An 18596-nucleotide genomic window follows, 5' to 3' on the forward strand; every position below is an offset into this window, starting at 1 on the left:
TCTGACCGCACTTTAACTTAATGTATTGGTTAATCTGGACATTAGAGGCAGGTAATACATCGTATTAGGAATAAACATTCATTTGTAAGTGGAATGTGCTACTTATTTATTTTACAAAGCATATGACATATTTGCTCTGATGTTACAGATATAAGCAAAATATCTGTGAGCTTAAAATACTTCACAATGGTAGCTATTGTTTCCATTGGTAAGGGCTTTCATAATTCATTTAAGGCTTCCTAGTTCTCTGCACCCTTCTAACTCCATTCAAACCTATTTCAAGGCCCATTTCTCACTCCCAGCCTAACATTCCTAGCTCTGCCTCTAACAAAACAATAAAATACTTTTCCAGGCTCTCAAAACTATTGCATTCTTCATCCCTGCCTGATTGTATCCATCAATGCTCCTGTAGGGTAAACTCTACTTATAACTGACGTGGAAGCATTTTGTGGTACTTTCATATGAAAGATTCGATAGAAAAATAAAATGCATTAGATTCAACAGGCAAGGAATACAGCAGTGGATCCTTACAAGAAGTGGAGAAATGCTGTGTCCCAAAGTACGGCAAGTGAATTATTTTACATTCAACTCCAGATGTATTTCAGTATGCAAAAGTTACAGTCCTGAATAAGAGTCTGATCCAAAGCTCATTCCAGTCAATGGGAGTCTGTCCATTGGCTTCAATGGCCTTTAGACCAAGCTGTAAATCCTTTGCTTACAAAAGTTGTCCAACCTGAATTATAAACCAGAAACAGGTCAATATTCTCTCCACAGGGCTATGTGAGTTTTACTTTACTCAGTGCACAGGACAGAATTGAATCCATCACAACAGTTGGGAAAACTGTGCATATAAAGACCAACAGTTTTTCCTTTAGCTTCGCAACCATATAACGTGCTTTGGGAGCAGGTGACATTAAAGCATCCACCATGGCATCTACAACTTCATGGCCTGTGGCGCACCCTTCCTTAAGTATGTTGTTGAAAAAATCTGAACGTTCTTGCACATATTCTTTATTGTACACTGCCTTTTCCTCCTCACTAAGTTCATTCCAGATCTGCTCTGCATTGACTGGGGGCTGAACATTAGTTGAACGTGCGTAATTTCCTGGCTGAATAACACAAACCTAAAAGGAAAACAAAATTAGAAAATAATTATTAAAATATAATCAGCTGCTCTGAATTCAATGAAATAATATGAGCAGTAGAGCTGGTTGAAATTGTTGTTGTTTTTTTTTTTAACAGAATAGTTCTGTTGGAAAATGTGGCTTCTCCAAAATCAAATGTTTCGTGGGAATGAGTTGATTACAATCAAAATGGAGTATATCATTTTGACTTTGTTTCATTTCAACTTGTTTGTTTCACTTCACTTTGGCTTAATTTTTTTAACTTCCTTACATTTTAATTTATGTTTATATATTTTATGTGTAATATAGCGTATTTTATATATATATAAATACGAAATACACTATATTAATATAACATTTTTTTTATTTTTTACAACGGTGAAACAGTATCAGGACACAATGTTTCATTATCTATATGAAATAATTTGATAAGGTCAGTTCGATGGATCCAAAATGAAATGTTTTTGAGTTTCAGTTACATGGTAAATTTAGAGATTTCAACTTTTTGTCCCATTGAGAGAGAAACAAAAATTATGAAAGATTGGAATTTCTCATGGGATGGAAATTCTGTTTTCCTAGCAGTTCTAAGGAACAGGTGATGGACTTTGATTTCCAAGTATATAGGGACAAAGATCAGGTTCCTAATCCCACTGGAGTCTGTAGCAAAACTCCCACTGATTTCTGTATGTATAGGTTTACATCCAAAGTTTCCAAATCCTTTGCTGATGGGTCTCCATTCTCCTTGCTTGCATTGGTGCTGCTGTTCTGTTAGTGTCCCAGAGATCGCAGTGGAATGTTAGGGCATGTTTGGCACTACAGTAGGCACATCAGACTTGGAATATCTGACTAGTGCTAAGTGGTTAACAGCATATTTGTTAAAACTACCTATGTCGCATAATAGTGACACTATGGGTTTGTCTACAGTAGTTCAAAACCTGCAGCTGGCATGTGCCAGCAGACTTGGGCTGAGGGGCTTGGGCTAAGGGGCTGTTTAACTGTGGTGTGGATGTTCAGGCTCGAGATGGCGCATGGGCTCTAGGACCTTGCAGAGCTGCGAGGCAGCCTGAACATCTACACTGCATTTAAACAGCCCCTTAGTCCAAGCCCCACAGGCCCAACTCAGCTGGCACAGGCCAGCTATGAGTTTTTAATTACAGTGTAGATTTACTCCGTAGGGCTAGATTATGGCATTTAGCCACAGCCTGTTGTAAGTGGCAGCACAGACTCAATGCAAAGCAAGGAGCACTGGACCTCACACTCATGATGTGTATGCGGTCACGCTGGCAAGGGCAGGATAGCACACTCTTCAAAATGGCGTCCCCCAGACAAAACCATGTCTGGTTTTGTCTCAGTACAGGACAGGGGACAAACCTTAGAAAAGCAGGACCATTTACTGGATGAATGGCCTGCCTTGCTACGGAGAGCACAAACTGCTGTATCCCTTTAGTAGGTGTAACATACTGTGCACTGGGTGGGCAGTCAGTTTGGCTGGCCAATGTATAGAGGGGATAGGCAGCAGGTTCAAAACAAACAAAAGGAAGTATTTTTTTCACACAATGCACAGTCAACCTGTGGAACTCCTTACCAGAGGATGTTGTGAAGGCCAAGACTATAATGGTTGAAAAAAGAACTAGATAAATTCATGGAGAATAGGTCCATCAATTAGCCAGGATGGGCAGGAATGGTGTCCCTAGCCTCTGTTTGCCAGAAGCTGAGAATGAGCAACAGGGAATGGATCACTTGAGGATTACCTGTTCTGTTCCTTCCCTCTGGCATTGGCCACTGTTGGAAGACAAGATACTGGGCTAGATGGACCTTTGGTCTGATCCAGTATGGCCATTCTTATGTTCTTATGTAGAGCCATGGCTCCATCTGTTCCCTGCCCCCTTTTGGGAGAGTGGCTCCAGAAAAGAGGGAGAGACCCTCAAGGAGACTCATTCTGCCAGCGTTTAGGCGGGCTGTGCAGTGGTGAAGGGGATAAGGAGGACTAGCTAAGGGCCAGCCACAGATTAGCCCATAGTGAGTGGATATAAAAGTAATCCTCATAAATACCACCACCATATTTATTTGCCAAGGTAATTATTAGAGAAATATATTTTTGAACATTAAAGTCCAAGCAAATAGAACAGCTAACCTCTTAAACTAAGCACTTCCATGCACTCAAGATTATCCTTAGCTAAGCAGTTCAAATCCTCATCGTGCCGTAGTATTTCAAAGTGTATAATGCAAGTGATTTTATACTGTTTTCCAAAAGGGGGTGGCTGCTGAAACACAGCAACAGCTTTTCCACAACCAAACTGCTGTGAGCAGTGCATACGGTTAGTCTTTGCTGTAGTATTTACTTCAGGGGAAACATTTAGTGAGCACTAAATGAGGAGTTAAATGGAGGAATGATTCAAAGGGACAAAGCTAGATGAGCTGTTCAGTGATCTAAGCTTTAAGTTTGCTTATTAGTGTTCCATTAGCAGAGAAGCCCTGGTTCAGAGGGTGTATATTCACCATCAGCGCAGCTCCTGGCAATCTAGTGGGGAGGGATGTCTCCTGCACTCAGGTTTTCTACCAGAGGAGTGAACCTTCACCTCCTTCTGGAAACTCCAGAGGAGCTCTGTGAGTGAGAGACACAAGGTCAATGTACTCCCTGGCAACCTGGTCCTGCTCCCTTCTTACCCCGCACCACTCACTTTTGAAGTCCTCATCCTCGCAAGTAGCAGCCCCACTGAAGGGAAGTTTTAGTTACAGTGTGCTGTTTCAACCTCTTCTTCTTGACAGGCACTGTATAAACTCATGGAGAGAGACAGTTCCTGCTCCAGAGAACTTACAGTGTAAACAGATGAGGCACACAAAGGATGGGAGGGGGAACACAGGGGTGGTGTCTTCCCAAAGTCCCACATTGCTGGGAATAGAAGCCAGAGCACCCAACTCCCAAGCCAGTACCTTATCCACTAGGCCACACTGGGGATCACATACCTAGAAACCAGCACAAATCCTAGAAGAATCTGCATCTTAGACATCCTGGAATCAGAGGCTGGAATCCCAGGGTTGACTCGGCTCTTTATCTTTCCAGTGTTAATATAAGCATTTACATGCCGTTTACTGGGAGGGGCTTTTAAATATGGCTTTTCACAAGAGTAAGAGTCTGCTTGGCCAAAATGTCCCTTTCCCCTCATCAATATGCAATATCCTCTGCGTCAGCTGCTTGCTTCCCTCCACCCCAGAAATAACGGCAGGTTGGTGACGTGTATAGAGTTTCAGGAGGAAAGGTGCTATATAAATATAGAACACATCTTTTCTTCCCGCAAAATTAATGGTTATTCCTGATATATATAAACAGCTTTTGTGAGGGAAAATAGCTGAATAAGTATCTTACCAGCACTCCAAACTTCTTCATTTCCAGTCTTAAGGCATCACAAAATTTTTCTATGGCTGCCTTGGTCATAGAGTAAATGCCATTCCCCAAAGTAAAGTATGCAGTAACACTAGACATAAAGACCATACGTCCTGGAGGGGGGAAAAAAACATGGTTCAAATATTCAAATAACTTCATATTTAAATCCCTTGTTTTCCCTCATAATCTTTCTCTCATAACTGCCTTACTCTGCAGCGAGGCTAAGATGTGCATTCCTGGCATCACCTTACTATAGTATGTTCAGCTCTGTAGCTTAGAAAACTAAGCTTCCTCCAAAAGTCTCATTTCTTGGTTATTTGAAGGTGCTGAACCAGATTAAGTGTAATATAGTCAGAACTTGCATCCTATCAATTCTGAGCCAGTAAGTTCAGATATAAAGAGTGTAGTGTGAGGACATAAACGCAAAGATCCATGCTTTAAGCAGCAACTAGAGATTCCCTGACCCACGACATTCCTACATTTATTGAGCTCCTTGGTGAAATATATCCAGGTCCTCTCTGGAAACTGTGGAAGACCAGGAATTGTATAACTACTTCACAGAGAGGAGGAAAGAGATTGCAGCAAGGCAACCCCTGAAATCAGTGCGTAAATAAAAGAAATAAAAATGAAGGGCTTGTGCATCTAAAAGGAGGATTGTAGTAGGGGAGAGAGACAGTGTCTAATTATTCATCATGATGGGTCTGATTTCACTGTAACACCAGTTTTATACCAGTGCAACTCCATGGACTTCAAAGAAGGTTAGCACTGGAAAGGTAGTTTGATTTCCACTAATGTGTGTCTTCTCATTCCATTTGGCGGTGATTTCCATGGCTTGTGCCATTGTTATAATCATTTTATGATTTTTGTCAAATGTACCAGTCTACTGAAGTTCAAAGGTGTCCAGAACAAGGAATTGTGCTCCGGCCCATCTCAATAACTTACTCCTATAGCTGCACAAATAATTATACCATAGAACCAGAAATGTTTACATGTATGATGATACCTTAGGTACTGAGAGGCAGGATGGTCTTGTGATTAAGGACTCAAGAGATCTGGGTTCAACTCCTGTGTCAGAGTCACCAGGTGACCTTGGCAAGCCACTTAATGTCTCTGTGCTTCAAAGCTCCCCTGTAATATGGGGATCACAGTATTTCCTTTTCCCTGCCTTGCCTATTTAGAATGTGAACTGTTCAGCTCAAGGATTGCATCTTAGGGCATGTCTGCACGGGCAGCGATCAATCCAGTGGGGGTCAATTTATCATGTCTAGTATAGACATGATAAATCTACCGCCGATCACTCTAGCATTGACTCGGGTACTCCACCTCCATGAGAAATACAAGGGGAATCGATGAGAGAGCATATCCCATCGACACACCACTGTGAGGACATTGCAGTAAGTAGATCTAAGTATGTTGACTTCAGCTATGTTATTCATGTAGTTGAAGTTGCATAACTTAGATCGATCTCCCCCCATAGTGTAGACGAGCCCAGAGTATGTGTATGTATGTACAGCATTCAAAACAATGAGGCTCTGATCTTGGCATCTAGGTGCTATTGTACTAAGTACTGTGCTAGGAAGATACAATGGCCCAGAAACCTCAGGGCAGCCTGGCCACTCCGGGATCACTCTGCACTTCCATTGCACGGGACCTATCTTCATTGGCCAGAATGAGAGGGCGCTGGGGTCAGACAAAATATAAGTTGTTAAAATCGTGGCAGTGTTTCAGGAATAACATCAATGGATCACCATACAGTGGCTAAAGTTAAGCACATGCATAAAAGTCTTTGCAGGATCTGGGTGATAGAGTGTCAGCAGCGACATATCATAGAAGGAGAGTGACCGTGTCCCACACATTAGCAATATAGCACTTCCATAGCTTCTAAAGAGGCACACGCAGTGCTGTGTTCTTGTGATATGCACGTAACATGGCCATTCGTTTTTCAGTGTGTTAAGGATTCATTACATTTTTTCCCATATATTGAAAAATCATAAGCAGTGTTACTAGGAGGCTGAACAGCTGCGTATTTGTGACTAAGGGATAAATGGTAGGATAAAAGCATCCATTTCTGGATCACAGGGTCCTTTCTAATTTTGTGTTACAGTAGCACCTCCAGACTTCAATCGAGACCTCATTGTGAGAGTCCCAGTACACACACATAGTAGGAGACAATCCCTGCCTCAAAGAGCTTAAGGCAATACAGACAAAAGGTGGAAGAAAGGAAATATTATTATCCCCAGTCTGTTCAATGGGGACAACAGAGACACAGAAAGATTAAGGGACCAGCCCTCGAACTCATAGAACCTGTGGCAGAGCCAAAATTGAATTCAGATCTCCTGAGTCCTTCTCCACAAGATCATCTTTCCTCCCAGAAGCAATGAACAATAAAATAGTACAATCTAAATACCAGAGCAAGTCCTTGCCCATGCTGCATGTGTCCCAGTGCCAATGCTGACAGTCTCTTGCACTCGAAGGAAGAATGCTAACAACTATCATTCAGCATTTCCCTCTGTTTTCAATCACAGATATTGATGTCTTTGATTCCTCATAAACTAAAACTAATTATTTCACTTTATACATCCTTCTCCTCTTGTTAGGATCAAGTTGTCCTCGTAGGTAACATTTCAGGAAATTGGACAACATACTGGTTTTGTTTCAGTTAACTATATCTAATTATTCTACAACAGTAGATGACATTGGATTAGGATTACCCTTGTATTTCCTTAGAAGGGGAAGAAATGCCAGCGTTGTCCTTATACACCCAAGGAGATTCACATCCACAAATTTTTCATATTTCTCCATAGGCAGCCACCCTGTCTCGCCGAATGTCGATATTCCAGCATTGTTCACCAGTCCCCAAAAACCTGAAGGGGGAAAAATTTTCTCCTGATTGCAACATATTTAACCACCAGACAAACTGGACACAACACCGTCAGAGCCTTCAACAATGTTCATAAAATGGGTGTGGTTTTGGTCTGTGCATTTGAGGACTAGGCTTCCCAGACAGAGGCTGGGTGAGGCACTCTGAAGCCCACTCAGTTGGAACTGACATAGAATAAAGCCGAGCTCTTGCAAGCAGCTTATATATTGAGTCATCACCGAACACCACAATGAGAGCAATCTGAAATAAGTCCTTGGCTACATTATATTTTAGGTTTGTATTCATAACATGTGCACGTTTTGCTTAAGGAAGCAACATAATTGTGGCCATTATCTGGACCATATCAGACTGTTGAGCACTATTTAATAATCATTCACTATATTGTCTCCTTAAGTTATTAATGAGTAACATGATCTGGGAGGCCACTTTCTTCTGCCAAAAGAGCGCACCAAGGTATTTTAACTACGTGTAACTATGTAACTCAGACCACCTTTATGAAAACAATATTAAGCAGGCTAAAGGCCAAATGGTAACATTTTCAAAAGTGTCTAAGTAACTTAGGTGCCTAAATCCTATTTTAAAAAGTGTATATATATATATAGAGAGAGATACCTATCTCATAGAACTGGAAAGGACCCTGAAAGGTCATCAAGTCCAGCCCCCTGCCTTCACTAGCAGAACCAAGTACTGATTTTGCCCCAGATCCCTAGGTGGCCCCCTCAACAATTCAACTCATAACCCAGGGTTTAGCAGGCCAATGCTCAAATCACTGAGCTATCCCTTCCCCCCCAAGCACCAAAGTGATTTGGTATTTAGGAGCCCACATCCATTGAAAGTCAATGGACTTAGACTCCTAAGTCACTTTAAAAGATGAGACTGAGTCAAAAACATTACTCCAGATCCTGTCCTCAGATACTTGTTGCAGGTATTTCCAGGCTGACCAGCACTGTAATACTTGTGCAGTAGTTAAGAATCACATAGGAAGGTCTGTACCAGACTCAATAACTGAGTTAGGTTAACGTAATGTTGACCTAAGTACAAGTGTCTATACAAAAATATGGCTCCGATCAATGTAACTTGCCCAGTATGCCGACTTAACAACTGCACCTCTGCAAGAGGTGTAGCACTTAGGTCGCTGTTGTTAGGTCAGTGTAGATACTGCGTGGCTTATATCGACCTTTGCTGCCTTTCAGATGCCATCCCACAATGCCCCAGAATGACAGTACAGTCAGTACAAGCACTCCTGGTGAGGACACGAACCACTAGGGCAAGGAGCGCAGTGTGGACGTGCGAAAGCGATTTAATTACTGCAGTGGCTATACATCAGCGTAACTTAGGTCGATTTAATTTTGCAGTGTAGACTTCCCCTAAGTCTCTCCCAGGTTCGTCATCTTTGCTTACTGCTTACTGTGAGCCCTGCCGGGGGCCTTGCACATTGTTATCTGAAGGCAGCATTTGATACAAATGGTCAGTTTCACATGACCTATACAGAATCAGTGAAAATGGCATATTTATAGGGGCTGGAGTGGGTAATGGAATCTTTCTTCTTAATCCTGACATGGGGTGCTGGGCATCTGCCCAGTTATCTATGGCTACAAAGCTGTAGGAGGGACCACAGCCTGCTGCAACCACACCAGCAAGGTTCCTGGCTAGGGGAGCAGCATCGCTCATAGATCTAATGGATATTATCATGCCTCTCCCAAGATCACCCCAGTGGAGCAGGCTCCAGGATCTCCTTGCTCAGACTCTCCTCTCTTGCAGCTGCCTGTGCAAAGCCACTAGGCTGGTTTCACTAGATTTTGTCTTTCCAGATGTCGAGGCAGTGGTTGGTCAGGATCTCAGTCAATGTTTATCCAGCTCTCAGAAATTGTGCAGCCCTCCCACACACACACATTCACTTGAGCTCATAGCAGTTTCTGAGTGCTGGATAGCCATTGGGCAATGTACAGATTCTATCAGAAACAGAAGGACTGAAGCTGCAAACAGAATTAGAGGACTGGAGGGAGAGTCTCACTAACACCGTGGTCGTTAAAATGGATTCTGAGGACAAAGATTAACAGATAAACTAGAGGATCTGGAGGTTCACTTTAGGAGACCTCATTTAAGATTAGTGGGGCTTCCAGGAAGAGGAGTAGGCTCTCACAAGGACAAAGAAAAACTCCTATCCCTGCCACATGAAATGATGTCTCTTTCATATAAAGAAGGTATCCTGATGTTCTTTCTGATGTTAGGGTAGAAACAGAGAAAAATATAATACAATTCACTCTGGTTTAAAAATATATGAAATCTTATGGAGCTGGGTACACACTCAGCAGTGTGGTACATTGCAAAGCTGCATATTCTTTACAACAAACCCAAATCTTTCGGCACATCCATAAGAAGCTAATAAACTTCTTGACTTCTTGCAAAAGGCTACTGGGCAGTGAAGCCCACGGTCTGTCTATCTAAATAGCTCCCTGGATAGGAAACTGCACTCTAAATCCGCAAATGAGAATCCAGGATGAAAAGAGGGAGAAAAATGTGAAAAGCAACATAAAAAATGTGCTGTCTCTAGGTTTATTTCTCTTTTGCAATATCAAATTTAATTATTTTTGAGATTCTCCAGGTTATGCATGAGCAGTCAGACAGGAAGGGAAATTTTGTATGTGAAGGGAGTATTTAACCACACGTTTTATGGAATATAAAACCAAAGAACATGTTACAAGATAGATGCCAATTGGGTTACTGGTTCTGTGAAATATATTGTTAGCAAATATTCCTGCTTCCTTATATGTATTGCAGTGTATTGGCAATTCAGAATCCACTGAAAAAAGTACAGTTATTAGAACTGGTTGAAAAAATTCATCTGAACTTTTTTTCTGATAAAAAATGGTCTTTTTTAAAACAAAATGTAACTGATTTTTTTTTCCAGTGGAAATCTTTCATTTTCCCCCACTTCCCTGTTCTTTCCCTTTCCCACCTCTGTTTCAGTGACAAAATGAAAAAAGGAGAAAAAGAAAAAAGGGGAGAGAGAGGAAGAAAAAAAACTGATTTATTTCTGTGTGTATCTGTGTGGGTTCAAAAACTGAAACATTTAAAAAATCATTTTTTATTTTTATTTTTTTCATTTGAAACATACTTGCCACTTTTCGTTTAGCTCTGCTTGTTGTGTTATATATGGTTAAAAAGGGTGTTTCAGTAATGAAGGCTTAGTGTTTACCATCTTCCATAATGATGATGATGTTGATTACAGTAGAGTCTAGAAGCCCCAACCAAAATTGGGGCCCCATTGTTTTAAGTATTTTAGATATACAGCATAAGTACTTTAAGTTTTAAGTATTTTAGATACAGAGTAACAGTCCCTTTCCTGAAGAGCTTACAATCTCAATAGATGAGACAGACAAAAGACACATTATTTCCCATTTTACAGATGAAAAACTGACACAGAGAGATCCAGTGCCTTGCCCAAGGTCATACAGGGAGTCTGTGGCAGGAATGGAACTAAACTCTCTGGAGTCCCAGACCAGTGCCTTAATCAGAACAGCATCTGTCATGGTATAATTCCCAAATCTGGACCTTAGCGTCCAAAACCTGGGTACCAGCATGAATCCTCTAAGCTTAATTACCAGCTTAGAACCTGTAACGCCGCCACCAACCAGGAATTCCAGTGCCTGGTACACTCTGGTCCCCCCAAAACCTTCCCTGGGGACCCCCAAGACCCAGATCCCCTGGATCTTAATACAGGGAAAGTAAACTCTTTCCCTCACTAGTACCACCCCTAGGCTTCCCCTCCCTGGGCTCTCCTAGAAGATCACTGTGCTTCAAACTCCATGAACCACAACACAGAGAAATCAGATTTCTCCTCCCTTCTCCTCTCTTCTTTCCCCCTCCCTGGGTATCCCGGAGAGAGAGATAAACACACCGGGCAGGTTTTTCCTCCCCCCTCCTCTCTTCCTCCCAGATTCTTCCCACCCTGGGGACACTAAGAGAGAGAAACACGGAGAGCAAGTTTTCCCTCCCCCCTCATCTTTTCTTTCTTCCACCAATTCCCTGGTTCTTACACAAGATAACCAAAAGATCAATTAGATTCTAAAAAAAAAAGGAAAACTTTAATAAAAGAAGGAAAACATAAAAATGGTCTCTGCAATCAAGATGAAATTTTACAGGGTCGGTTAGCTTATAAAACAATGGATAAACAGCCTTATCCAGAAAAAATACAATTTACAATATTTCCAGCAAACTACACATTTGCACATAAAGAAAAAAACCAAATAAAAGGACTATCCTGTCTTTCTACCTTTGTACTTACAGATTGGAAACAGAAGATTAGAGAGCCTGTAGAGACGTGTGGTGACCCTCAGAGTCTAGAGAGCACACACTCACAGAACAAAGGACACACCCAAACTTCCCTCCACCCAGAGTTGAAAGTATCTTGTCTCCTGATTGGTCCTCTGGTCAAGTGTTGTTTGTTAACCCTTTCCAGGTGAAAGAGACATTAACCCTTAGCTATCTGTTTATGACAGCATCTTTCCAAGGATAGTTGGTGGTTTTGATTACACTGTTCTGTTGTCATGATTGGTATTGTTGCCACATTGAGTACATGACTGCAGGCAAACTGGAAGAAAAATATGATAGCGTGGACCTATCCTGGTTAATAGATTCAGAAATATTGGATTCAAGAATTTTAAGGTATTTTCAAGGAATGTACACGACAGAATAATCCAATCAAGTGGAAGAAAGTACATAATCACCTGAAAAAACAGATCTTGACCTTACAGCCCTGTGAGGAACACATCTTCCCTTAAAAAAGACAACAATTATGGAAAGGTGAAGTTTATGCAACCACTTATAACAAGGAGGAAAAGAAGAGAGGTTAATTAAACGAGGACTCTCCTTGTGAGTTGAGACAGCTGTAAGGGGAACAGCTGGGAGACATCTTACTGCAGGGTATGTTTTTATGACAAGAGGATTACTATAATAAATAATGATCCACAGCCCATTAAAGTCAATGGAAAGATGCCTATTGACTTCCATGGCTTTAGATCAGGCTCTGAATGACACAACCTTCTCAGACCTAAGCACGATGACAAGGCCTCTGACTAAATGTTTAAGGGAACCATCTACAAAGCAGGAAATGTTAACTGGGTTCCTAGCCCTGAAAACAAATAAAAGGGGGTCACAGACCCCTAGAATCCACAATTGTCAGAAATTGTCTAGAGAAAGCAACATATCCATGGAAAACAAGTTTCAGAAGCACCTGGTTTTATAGTCTAGAATAGACCATATCTCAACAGAGAGAAACAATCTATAAAGAGAGAGAGTATCCAATCAAGTATTACCAGTACTTTGGTATCTGATTTGGTACTGATTTTGCTGGAGTATGACTTCCCATGGATCCAGTAGCATTAGGCCCCACATAACACTATGTTACAAAAGGAGAACAGCCTTAAAAACTTGAGAAGTGATATGTCAGAGAACATGGCAAACAAGGAACATAGTGCTTTAGGGATGATGTGTTATGGAAAGCTGCCAAAGCAATCCTGATGAGTGAACGATGTTCAAAGGACCTGCAGCCTACAGAGGGGCCCTAGAAAAGACGGAAAACATAGGTTAGAACTTGGGAAGAAGGATGCTTTTTAGGGTAAGGCAACAGAATGATCCAGTGATTCAGGAGATCTGGACGCCATTCCTGGTCTCTCACAGATTCCCTGTGTGACCTTGGGCTAATCACTTAATCTCTCTGCTCCTCAATTCTCTATCTTCTGCTTGTCTTATCTATGTAGACTATAAGGTCTTCAGAGCAGAGCATGTCTCTTACCACATGTATGTATATGCCTAGCACAAGGCAGCCCTGATGTTCTCTGGGGTCTCTAGGTGATACTGAAATACAAATAGTAATGGATGTTCTGCAGAAGGCCAAAGTGGAGGAAATATTATTTAGAGATGTAGTAAACACTAGAGGAAAACTGATTCAGCTCCTTAGAGAAGAAGAGTGAATAAATACTCCTTTTATGACAAAGGGAACAAAGATGACACAATATTGGCCTATCAGTTAAGAAAGGGGGCTCAGAAGACAGCTATTCACCAGATCATGTCTGTTTAGTGACTCAAAAATTTCCAACACCACTTTCATGCATACAACTATATTCTTCACAGTATTAAGAGGGTCAGAAAATTCTTCAGCAATACTTAAAACTAGAAACTAGCTATCCTCGTCAGTTAGAATGGGAAATCTTAGGTGAACTTATTCTAATGCAAGATGTTTTCATAGACTTTAAGGTCAGAAGGGACCATTATGATAATCTAGTCTGATTTCCGGCATCATGCTGTCCAGAGAATTTCACCAAAGATTTCTGCATCAAGCCTAGTAACTTGTGATTGAACAAGAGCGTATCTTTCAGAAAGATATCTGATCTTGATTTAAAGATTGGGTATAATATAGAATCCAGATCCCTTCATAAACTGCTCCAGTAGTTAATTACCTTCACTGTTAAAAATGTGCTCCTTTTTTTAACCTCGAATTTGTCTAGTTTCAACTTCCAGCCATTGGATCTTGTTACCCACATCTGCTAGATAAAGAGCTATCTGCTATCAGATATGTTCTCCCCATGTAGGTACTTGTAGGTCATGATTACACAGGTTAGATTTTTTCTGAATGAAAAGGATTTTTTTGTAAAAAAACCAAACAAAAAGATGTACTTCTTTTTCAAAGATAGAAAAATATGTGAAAAAAATTGACTTTTTTTAAGAAAGATTGCTTTTCCCAAAAAATACATTTGAGACATTTGTATCAAAATTTGTATCAAAACCGTTATCCAAATGGTTCACTAATTTAATTTTTTTTTTTTTTGTTACTGAAAAACAAGTCACCTTAAGCCCAATTTTCCAAGGTGCAGAGCACCCGCAACTCCCACTGAAGTCTTTGTACTGAGGCACCCAAAATCTGTGGCCCCTTTGGAAGATTTGACTGTAAGGCCATTATTATGCATGGAATAATACTGCCAAGTCTGTGTCATAGCATATGGAATTCTGGGATCATAGTCCTTCTTAAGCAGGAGGAATTTATTATAAAAAGCTATTGTATCTACAGGCACAAATGAACACTTCCAGACAGCTTCAGTTCCTGCTTGATCTGGATTTGTTTAACAGGCACTACATTTTGTCTGGAACTCTATGCAGCACTCAGAGTGCAGTACTTATCTAGTGGCTAAATAATATTTAGCCTAATGAGATGTAGAATTTTATCTATAATTTTTTAAAGACAAGGGAGATGAGGTTCTCATTTTAATGTTTCATTCATTTAGGCTCTGATTCTGCAACCCTTACTCACACTAGGTAGTGCTTACTCGGACAAGGAGTCCAAGTGAAATCAACTTAATAGCTTTCATCAAGAGTCCCAAGGAGGTGAATGATGTGAGTAAGGGCTGCAGAGTTAGGCCCTCAGAAATACTGGGCTAACCTGGGAGGTGAAATGTCCCCTGGAGACCAACCATGCTCTGAGCTCCAGGTTGCACTGCAGAGAAAGTAACTGGTTACAGCGCATTAAGGAGCACCTCATCCTATCACACACACACCCTCCCACACACAAATCTGGCCCACCCTCTTCGGGTGAGTTGCTCTAGGGAAATAGGAAGGAGGCGGCGAGCAACTCAGAAACAGTCTCTAAACCACTGAGTCCTCCCACATGCACAGTGTTAGAAATTCTAGGAGGCCCTTATCCAGGCCTCACAAAGGAGGCAGGGTCCTTACTCTGTCCACCCACACAGGCATAGATGCAGGAACTAGGGGTTCTGGGGGTGCTGCAGCACGCCCTCATTTGAAGTGGTTTTCATTATATACAAGGTTTACAGTTTGGTTCAATGGCTCTCAGCACCACCATGATACAAATTGTTCCAGTGCCCCTACACACAGGACAATCATGAAAGGGGGGAGGGCACAACCTAGCCCATTATAATTAAAGAGATGGATCACCACATCCTGGCTTGTTGAAGAAGCCCATGGAGGGAGGTTGCTAATGTCAATCCCACATACATCAGTTTCTTGGCTTTTGTGCCACTTGAAATTAAATGTTTTATGCCCCTATATTTTGCAAACCACTAATAAGGCCTTTGGAATTCACTGTATTGAATCAGATATTAAATTAAGCCAGTGGCTTTATTGTACTTAATATACTATAGGAAAAAGATTGTGTAGTAATTTAGAAGTACATGCAGGTAGGATTTGTAAAACCACTTTACCTTTTGACTACCTGGTTTTCTCCATGGCACACTCAATAGCTGCTCAAGCAGAGAGGTTGAACAAAAAGTGAAGGGCCATCATCAGATGTATAATACATACAAGATCCTGATTATGTATAATGTAATATAACAGAATAGGTATAACTGTCTCATTAAGGGCCTGGTCCAAAGCCCATTTAAGGCAAGGAGAATCTTTCCACTGACTCTCTTAGGCTTTGGATCAGGCCTTAAAAGTCTAGATCAATTTAAGATCATGTATATATTATGATCTGGACATTCTGTGTAAATGAGCTGAATCAACAAGCATAATCCCTGGAAAATTCCCTTCTCTGCTGCCCCCATGAATCAGGCCTTACCATAAGAGTCTTTCATAATACCCCCAATTTGGCAAGCTAACCTTGTTAATCAAGATTTTGCTGAATAGATGCCAGCTACTGCTTTGGTATAAGGTACAACTAATTGCCCCTGAACAGGAATTTCAGGGTGATGCTCCTTTAAGTCCCCAGGCTCTGTCTAGCCTATAAACACCCTTGGGATTCAGCTGCTGTTTCTAAAGCTGGGGAAAGAACTTAAAAGGGGAAGACTTAATCAGCTGAGGTCAGGATAACCCATAAATACACATACTTAATGAGAGGCTTCTGTGCTTTTGTTTACTTTCTATATTCTTGTTCTTTTCCATGACATATCCTAACAAGCTAGTCAAGAATGTGGCCTGCATTTCCATGGCTGTGTCATGTGCTTTATTCTTCATTATAATTTTTGTGTTAATGAAAATCATTTGTTCAGAATTACATCCCCTCACCAACTTTATGCCCAACCATCCAGTTCTGCAGAGAAATCATTGTGGGCGCACTTGTGTTAGTACACAGCCCTGCTGAAATGAATGCAGCTCTATGCAGGCAGAGGTGTCCTCCTGCATGGATCTCATTGCTCATGCTAGAGGGAAATTTGACCCTACTGCTGTGCAGGTGGCACAGGGAGCTGGTCCAAGGAGGCTTCCCGTGCGCTGTTCCATCTCTAGCATGCCCAGATCACAAGGCAATTCTGGTTACATGCTGTCCCTAATTTAAGGGAAATTGCCTCATTTTTGCTACCATGGGTAACATGTCCAATGAGGAGTGCAAATGAGCACATCTCCCCTCCACTCCCTTTGGTGTCAGGTCAGCCATTCACACCCTATAAGGCTTAGACTTTGCATTTCCTTTTCAATATCCATCCCAAATCTGGCCAAGTCCTATGCACTAGCTTTATAACACAAAACATTAGAATGATAAATAATTGGTCATTCTTGGTACAAGAGCCTTTCCCTCTGCAGCTTTCCTGCATTTATTTGCCTCTTTTCACATCACTCCCTAAACAACTTCTTTTCTCTCTTGCTTGTACATCTTAATTTGCTCTCTTACCAGTTATGACCTGTGTTTAGACCTGTGCAAAATACTCACAAAGAAACCCGCACACGAGCAACACTCGGTGGGTTTCCTTTTTCATTACAAACTTGAAGTTTAGTCAAGATTCATTGGTAGGCTCATGCCCGTAAACTCTTTGGGGAAGGGATTGTCTTTTTATTCGGTGTTTGCACAACACCTCGCACAAGGGGTCCTGGGTCCATGTAGGACCTCCTAGATGCAACCACAGGACAAATTAACAACAGTTTGGGTAGGTTTATGGCTCAGTCTCAAAACATAGCTGAGAGTAGTCCCAGCTGAATTTTGGGTTCATCCCAACCAAAATCTCTGAGCTCAAACCCCAGGAGCCCAAACCCCAAGCAGTCAAACCTCAGAAGAAAGATTTCATGAACCTCTGTCCGCAGCAGTATATATTCAGCACCTCCCCCAGCACATGGTGTATTCAGCTCTGTCAAATGGTTGGACACAGCAGGGTTATGAAATACCCCAGACAAAGGGGGTATGCGCCAGCAGAGCAGGTTGGGACGTGGGGGAACTTTGTTTACAATTTTGTTTCCGTTGATATTTGATGGCCAGATCGATACATTTTACTGATGAAGCCTCAGAGCAAACTTGGAGCTGGACAAGAGAGAAAGGCAGCAGAGTCCCTGCCCCAAGGAGTTTACAACACATGAAGGTTTATTGATGATCATCTATTTTTGCCCCCATATCTGCCCTGGATGAACTCCCAGCCCTGAACCTAGGACCACACCCTGCTCCTACACCAGTGGAAACGCTACTCCGGATTTACTTCAGTGTCCCGAGCTCCCCCACTCATTGCCTGGTCCCGGTGCAGAGGGCGAGTGGCTGTTGTCTCTGGGAAGGACCTTTGGCAGGTGGCAGCCGGGGGCAGAGGACAGGAGCCGGAGCCCGGAGCAGGGCAGCGCCGTGTGAACGCGCTGCCTTCGGAGTAGGGAGTGGGCGCAGGATGCTCTCACCTGTCTCCGGCAGGTTGCTCAGCACAAACTCCTTAGCCGCGGCCACGTCCCGCTCCCGGGTGACATCCAGCGGCAGCACCCGCAGGGGCCCGGAGCCGGAGGCGGCTTCCCGCAGCAGTCGCCGCGCCCCTTCCCCGCCCGGGCAGAGGCAGCCGGCGAAGACAGTGAAGCCCAGGCGGTGCAGGCGCAGCGCCAGCAGGTGCCCGAAGCCGCTGTCGCAGCCGGTGATGAGCACCGCCCGACCTGCGGGCTGCAGCGCTGCCTGCCGCGGGAGCCTGGCCAGCAGCGCCAGCGGCAGCAGCAGCAGCAGCAGCAGCAGAGCGGGCGCTTCCCACATGGTGCCTGCGCCTCCCCCAGCTCTGCTCCGTCTGGCCCGTGTCGCCGCACAGGGCAGGTCGCTAGAGAGAAATCCGCCCCCTCCTCCCCTTTGCGGGGAGCATTTCCCTCCCCAGTGAGCGGAGAAAGAGGCTTCAAGCCACACACAGCAGGAGGCTGGGGCAGGTCTCACACACACACACACACACACATTAGGGTTCAGGGCACCTCTCCCCAGCTGGCCCCCAGCTGGGAGGGAAATGTAGGGCCCCCCTGGAATCGTGAACCAGAT

The 18596-nt window shown here is 42.7% G+C and overlaps 1 protein-coding gene across 1 annotated transcript; it reads right to left on the bottom strand.

Annotated features, from left to right (window-relative positions):
• Positions 1–215: 215 nt before the first annotated feature.
• On the bottom strand, positions 216–18326 carry LOC116836508 (D-beta-hydroxybutyrate dehydrogenase, mitochondrial-like). The gene is made up of 4 exons (XM_032800155.1): positions 17990–18326; positions 7221–7373; positions 4492–4622; positions 216–1124 (listed from the first exon to the last, which is right to left on the bottom strand). The coding sequence occupies exons 1-4, from the start codon at positions 18324–18326 to the stop codon at positions 777–779; spliced, it is 969 nt and encodes a 322-aa protein (XP_032656046.1). The 3' UTR covers positions 216–776.
• Between the last annotated feature and the right edge of the window lie 270 nt (positions 18327–18596).

This window comes from Chelonoidis abingdonii, chromosome 3, assembly GCF_003597395.2.
Source record: "Chelonoidis abingdonii isolate Lonesome George chromosome 3, CheloAbing_2.0, whole genome shotgun sequence".
Classification (NCBI taxonomy): domain Eukaryota; kingdom Metazoa; phylum Chordata; order Testudines; family Testudinidae; genus Chelonoidis; species Chelonoidis abingdonii.